The 6,936-nt window shown below is 38.2% G+C and overlaps 1 protein-coding gene across 1 annotated transcript; it reads left to right on the forward strand.

Annotated features, from left to right (window-relative positions):
* Positions 1 to 2,705: 2,705 nt before the first annotated feature.
* On the forward strand, positions 2,706 to 5,412 carry LOC113323514 (putative pentatricopeptide repeat-containing protein At2g01510). Its single transcript, XM_026571827.1, has one exon. It carries the CDS (start codon positions 2,719 to 2,721, stop codon positions 5,185 to 5,187), a length of 2,469 nt encoding a protein of 822 aa, XP_026427612.1. The 5' UTR covers positions 2,706 to 2,718; the 3' UTR covers positions 5,188 to 5,412.
* Positions 5,413 to 6,936: the final 1,524 nt, after the last annotated feature.

The raw sequence follows: 6,936 nt of genomic DNA on the forward strand, positions 1-6,936 counted from the left end.
CATTCTGTTGTGGAGTGTATACAAAACTGGTTTGATGGAGAACACCGTGTTGGTGAAACCAAGACTAAAGTTCATTTAATTTGAACTCGGATCCATTATCAGACCGGAAAGTCTGTAATTGAGGAATGATGGTGGATTCAACACCAGAAGAAATGCTAGATATTTTGCGACCAAACTGTTTAATAACAAAATGAAAGAAGTATTTGATAAATTTTAAAGTTTTTGATTTTACTTGCATTAAAAATACCCAAGTACATCTAGAATAGTCATCCACAAGTGTAAGGAAATACTTAGCACCAGAAATAGATGGGGTTGAAAAAGGTCCCCATATATCAGCATGAATCAATTGAAATGGATGTTGAGATAAAGAAGTACTGTTATTAAACTTTAAACGAGTTTGTTTAGACCTAGACATGCATCACAGACGTGACTAGCATTTGAACGAATAAAAGGGAAATTACGAGATAAAAATTTAAAACAATCCACACCGGGATGGCCGAGATGGCAGTGCCAAGTATAAACTGGCTTATTTGAAACTGAAGATAAAGCAAAAGGTTAAAAAAAGAAGCGTTAAAGTCCAACAATCTGCCTACTCCATCCAATATCCTTGGCTGTTCGACGGTCCTGAAATATACAAGACTCGTGTGAGAATTTGATGCAGCAATTTGTTGCTTATCAACTTACTAACAGATATTAAGTTGAATTTGAAGCTTGGAATATGAAATACATCAAGCAGTATAATAGATGGTGATAAATCGACTGTGCCAACATGAGTTACAGATGTATGTGAACCATCTGGTAGTTGAAAAGTGAGTGGTTTGGTGACCACGAAATGAGAATAAAAAGAAGATAAAGATGAGCATATATGATGAGTTTCTCCACTATCAACTATCCAAACATTTGTAGAACAGGAAAGAGTAATACCTGCAAAGTTCGCATAGGGTGTTATGTCATTGTTCTCATGATCAGGTCGAGCAGGGTTAGAAGCCGTGCATACTGAGCAGCAGTAATAGCAAGAGCGGCAGTAGCAGGTTGGTGAACAGCAGCAACGATGTTGGATTCCAAATTTCTGGACTTTGGCAAGTCTTTCGGGTACCCATTTAGCTTCCAGCAAGTCTTCCTGGTATGCCCGTGTCTATTGCAATGGTCACAGAAAGGGCGATCTCTTTTGTTCGTGCCGTTGTTTGAAGGAACCCTAGAATGACGTGGATTATTACATACAACACTCAAAGCTGCAGAATCAACAGACGGGATGAAAGAAGATTGTATACCCTGTTGTTTTTCTTCTTTCCCAACATGATTATAAATCTTGGCAGGGGATGGCATGGGTTCCATGATTAGTATTTGACTACGCAGGGCAGAAAATCTTTCATGTAAACCCTGCAAAAATTCCATGGAACGATCCTGACTGTGATGACTCAGATAGTTCTTACCTGCTCCGCATATGCAAGGTTCAATTGGTCTAAAGGAATCTAACTGATCCCAGAGTGATTTGAGCCGGGTATAATACATAGCAACACTAAGATTGTCTTGTTTCAGCAGAGCAATAGACTGTTTCAAAGCATATAATTTGGAAGCATTACGATGAGAAAATCGAGATTTATTTTCTAACCGTTATTCATGAGCCGATGGGAAGTTCTGAGTGCTTGAGAGAATTTCTGGATCAACGGAATTGGATATACATCTACCTACTAAGTCATCACATCTCGTCCAGTGAGCAAGACCTGATGCATTAGTTGGCTTTTTGATAGTGCCATCAATATACCATGTCTTCCCTTTTGCACTGAGTGCCTTGAACATGCCTATTCCCCATGTGCAGAAGTTATCACTAGTGAGTAGAGGAGTGTAGATGACGGATGAAGTATTATCCTAAGAGTGGACGTAGTATGGACTAGTTGGAGAAAGTGCAGTATCTTTCTCAGCAACTACAGATGCAGAAGGGGGAGGATCGCCTTCTCCATCCATGATGATAAAGAAACAGATTTTTTTTTCTGACCTAGCTCTTATATACCATAAAGGAATATGGGTTTTGATTTCTCTCACAACTGTGTAGAGATTGATATTAACATTTTGTATATATACTGATTGCAATTACATTGCATGAGTGAAGATCGTAATACTATAAATATATCAAAGGAATTAAAACTAATTACAACAATTTCTCAATCACATATTCTTTTCTGCATGTATTGAACTTCTTTCCATATTCTTCTTTGCATGACATCAATCACTTATTATTCTTGCAGATACTAATCTTCTTTCCATGTTTAGATTGCATGTACTCATCTTCTTTCCATGTTTAGATCGTTGAGTAATGGTAGTGATTGATGTTCTCTTCCTTTCCATATATTAACAGTGATTGATGTCGGTGATTGGAAATATATACGTGAACAAATTTATCAAGGGACTGATAAATTTAATACTCCTCGACAATTCAGAATATATTCTTTTAAACTTTCTTTGAAATAAAAAGACTCATAAACCGATCAGATAAGCATTAAAATACTGAAGTAAACACAAAATGAGATTGAACTTGAAAGTTCTTGTCGACTTCTTGTAAATGACAGGCTAGTAAATGAACGGTTGACATCGTTTATAATGAGAAGCCCATTATAACATAACCGTCGGTACTGCGCTTTGACCTGCTTCTCTCAAACCTTTTATTTCTTTTTAGTGGTTCTTCAGACCCAGACAGTGCTCGCCCGCCTTTGAACTCTTATGAAAACACTGATCAGAACAAATTTCTGGCTCCTCTCTTGTGGTTTTGAAAGATTTTTGTGTCTTTCATCAAAATCATATCTCACTTATAATAAAAAAAATGTAGTAGATTCTCGAATGATTAAAACAGGTTTTAGTCCAGACTTATGTAAATCAAATGCTATTTTGGAAGATTATGTCAAAGCAGGCAACTTATTTAAAGCTCATCAACTGTTTGATGAAATGCCCGAAAGAAATGCTTTCTCTACAAATCTATTAGTCTCAGGGTATGTGAAAGCTGGTGATATATATAGTGCACGAGATTTGTTTGATCGAACTGTGAACCGGAATGCGGTTACGTGGACGATTCTAATCGGTGGCTATGCTCGACGTAATGAAACTAGTGAAGTGTTTAAACTTTTTTCAGAGATGAGGAAATCTGGAATCGACCCGGATCATGTAACAATAGTTACCGTGTTATCAGCATGTAATGATCCTGTGGTTGTGAATCGAGAAACTCAAATTCATGGTCTTGTTGTTAAAATGGGACATAAGTGGTCAGTTGTCGTTTGTAATGCGTTAGTTGATTCTTACTGCAAATCCCACTGCTTAGACTCCGCTTCTCGGCTTTTTGATGAGATGGAAAAGAGAGACTGTGTTACATATAATGCAATGATTACAGGGTATGGTAAAGAAGGGTATAACGCAAAGGCTGTTGAAATCTTTGTAGAGATGCAGCATTATGGGCTTAAACCTTCAGATTTCACTTTCGCTGCTGTTTTAGGTTCTTGTGTGGGATTGAATGAGTTGAGCCTTGGACAACAGGTTCATTGTTTTGTCGTCAAGACGAATTTCGTAAGGAATGTATTTGTTAGCAATGCATTACTCGATTTCTATTCGAAGCTAGATAAGGTAATTTACGCGAAGAAATTATTTGATGAGATGCCTTGTTTAGATGGTGTCTCTTATAATGTTATCATCACTGGTTATGCATGGAATGGACAATATAAAGAATGCCTGGAAGTTTTTCGGAAATTACAGCTTACTGGCTTCGATAGGAAGCAGTTTCCTTTTGCAACTCTTCTAAGCACCGCAACGGCTTTACAGGACCTGCAAATGGGGAGGCAAATTCATGCCCAAGTTATAGTAACAATTCCAGAATCAGAAACTGAGGTAATAAATTCTCTGATTGGTATGTATGTCAAATGTGGTTCCTTAGACGACGCCAAAATGATATTCAGGAATCACGGGAATAGGAATGCAATATCTTGGACCTCCATGATATCGAGCTATGTTCAGAAAGAACTCAATGAAGAAGCAATGAATCTGTTTATCGATATGTGTAAAGTTGGTGTTAATGCAGATGAATCAACTCTTGCTAGCGTGTTAAAAGCTGCAGCTAACTTGGGTTCTCTCGACGTAGGGAAGCAGTTGCATTCATATATAATCAGATCAGGATTCAAGTCAAATGTATTCGCAGGAAGTGCACTTCTGGATGCATATGCAAATTGCGGGTCAATAAAAGATGCTACTCAAACCTTCGATGAGATGCCAGAACGGAATATAATCACTTGGAATGCCATGATTGCAGCTTACGCTCGTAATGGTGATGCTGAAGCCACACTTAAGTCTTTCAAGGCATTGGAGGAATCAGGTCTTCAACCTGACCAGGTAACCTTCCTCAGTATCTTATCCGCCTGCAGCCACCGTGGCCTTGTGACAGAAGGATTAAAGTACTTCGATTGCATGAGTAGAATCTACAGACTTGATCCCCTTAGGAAACACTACACGTGTATGGTTGATATCTTGGCTCGAAATGGATTGTTCGAAGAAGTAGAAAAAATGATGGCAGAAATGCCATATGAGCCTGACGAGATTATGTTAACATCCATTTTGAGTTCATGCAAGGTCCATAAAAACAAAGAACTGGGAATAAAAATCGCGAACCAGCTTTTCAAGATGGACCTCAGAGATGGCGGTGCTTATGTTATTCTGTCAAATTTGAATGCAGAAGCTGGTAACTGGGATGAAGTAGCCAAAGTGAAGAAGGCAATGAAAGATCGAGGAGTTAAAAAAGTACCAGCTAAGAGTTGGGTTGACATTAAACAAACAACACACAGTTTTTCATCGAATGACAGATCACATCCGCAATTCAGTGAGATCAGTCAAAAACTAGTCTACTTGGCTAAGGAGATGGAGAAACGTGGTTATAGAGCTGATACTAGTTGTTACCATCACAATGTAGAAGAAGAAGGTTACATAGCTGAATCTTTAATGTATCACAGCGAACGTTTGGCTATCGCTTATGCATTAATCAGTACCCCACCAGGATCAACAATACATGTGAAGAAGAATTTACGAGCTTGTGTAGACTGCCATGCTGCAATAAAGTTGATTTCGAAAATCGAAAGGAGGGAAATTGTAGTTAGAGATGCAAGCAGGTATCACCATTTTAGAGATGGTTTCTGCTCTTGTGGGGATTACTGGTAAGTTGAAACTTGAGCTCATACTGTAAAAAGTTAGAAAATTCGAATGAAATTCCGAGTTCAATACTCCTCCTAAAGTCATGCCTGTCAGTTTTTTGCTGTTTAAAAACTTTAATGTTTTCATTCGGTGCTGGCGAGTTTCGAACTCAGTGATATTATCATCCGGTGACACCCGCACGGGATGTTTCCAGTCATGCCGCATCTCAACTTGAAAGCCTGAAATGTATTGTTGCCGATGATGATGGGCTCTTGGAATTTTAATTCTTTGTATTCTAGCCACGTGTCATATTTGTGTCCCGGTCGTTAACGTTTGACTAGCTAAAAATCATCATGGTGTAAACAGTGTGAGATTAGTAATAGGATTCCGGCCAGAATCAGGATTTTTAACCTTGCTGGTTGGGACTTTCCTGATCACATATAAAATCACTTCCCCTGTTCTATTTGACGACTAGAGTTCTAAGACATTAGCCGAAACCCTAGTTTTTTTTTGTTTTTTTCTTTCTCTGAAGCTAATATTCTAAGAAGAATATAAGAAGAAGAGAAGCAATGTCAAGCATTCCAGAGGAAATTTACCGTGAGATCTCATGAGATTTCCAGTGAAATCCATATTAGCTTGTAAGTGTGTTTGTAAAACTTGGTATTCCACGATTTCCAACTCAAATTTTGTCAAATCTCACCTTAATCTTACTATCCAAAGAAACAACTCTAGTCTCATGATTCTAATCCGAAAAAACAACTGTACTTGCCGTATTCATACATTTTGTGGTTCTTGTAATGGTTTGGTTCTTTTCTCGTTTTATAAGAAGGAATTGACGTTCTTCCAAGGCGAATTAGCTGACAGGTATGACCTATGCCTTTGTCTTTCGAACCCAGCCACAAGAGAATACAAAGAATAAGAAGGGTGCCAAGATAGCGAGATTAGCAAAGTGCCCTTACAACAAACTACTCTCTAAACAAGCTCACCTAATAAAAGATGAAGTCAAAGTTTACATTTCTGAAAGGTTCAACATTAATGGACCAACTAAGAAGCAACACTTTGGTGTCTACAATAAGAGAGTTTAAAGGCTTTTTCACTTGTTTCTTAGTGATCAAAATGTCATTCCTTTCCAACCACACAACCCACCAAATAACAAACGACAAGCAATATCTTAAGAAAACAAGAGGCTAGATAGATATCTTCAATTTCCACTTCCATAAGAACTCGATAACGGTTGTCGGATGAGCCCAAGCAAAGCCCAACTGCTGTAAAAAATGTTCCCAAATCCGCCAAACGAAAGGACAATGGAGGAAAAGGTGTTCCACTGACTCCTCACTGTTCTCGCAAAAAGGACACACATTCACCACTACAATGCCTCTTCTCAACAACATGGAAAGAGTTGGAACTGCTTTATTAGCTGCTGCCCAAACTAGGAAACTAATTTTGGGAGGGACTGTTTTGTTCCAAATATAATCAGAAGGAAATTTTGTTGGAGGAGTTCGGCCTAAATCATGCATAAGCCAAGAATAACAAGAACTGACTGAAAACATACCTCACGAATCGGATATCCATTCTCGTTTGTCATCTGCCGCAAGCATCCTTTGAGTATCTAAAATTCTAGAGAACTCCATTACCTCTTGAAACTCCTGTTCTTTAAGCCTTCTACAAGGTTCTATATTCCAACACGGCAATTCTACATTTCCATTGTTCACATCTTCAACTAAAGTTTCTTTCGTTCTACTCACTTTCCATAATTTTGGAAACAACTCTTTATGA

The sequence above is a fragment of the Papaver somniferum genome, chromosome 11 (assembly GCF_003573695.1).
Source record: "Papaver somniferum cultivar HN1 chromosome 11, ASM357369v1, whole genome shotgun sequence".
NCBI lineage: Eukaryota > Viridiplantae > Streptophyta > Magnoliopsida > Ranunculales > Papaveraceae > Papaver > Papaver somniferum.

Excerpts from the sequence above, each read along its gene's own strand:
- LOC113323514 (XM_026571827.1), top strand. The coding sequence starts at position 2,719 with ATGAAAACACTGATCAGAACAAATTTCTGGCTCCTCTCTTGTGGTTTT.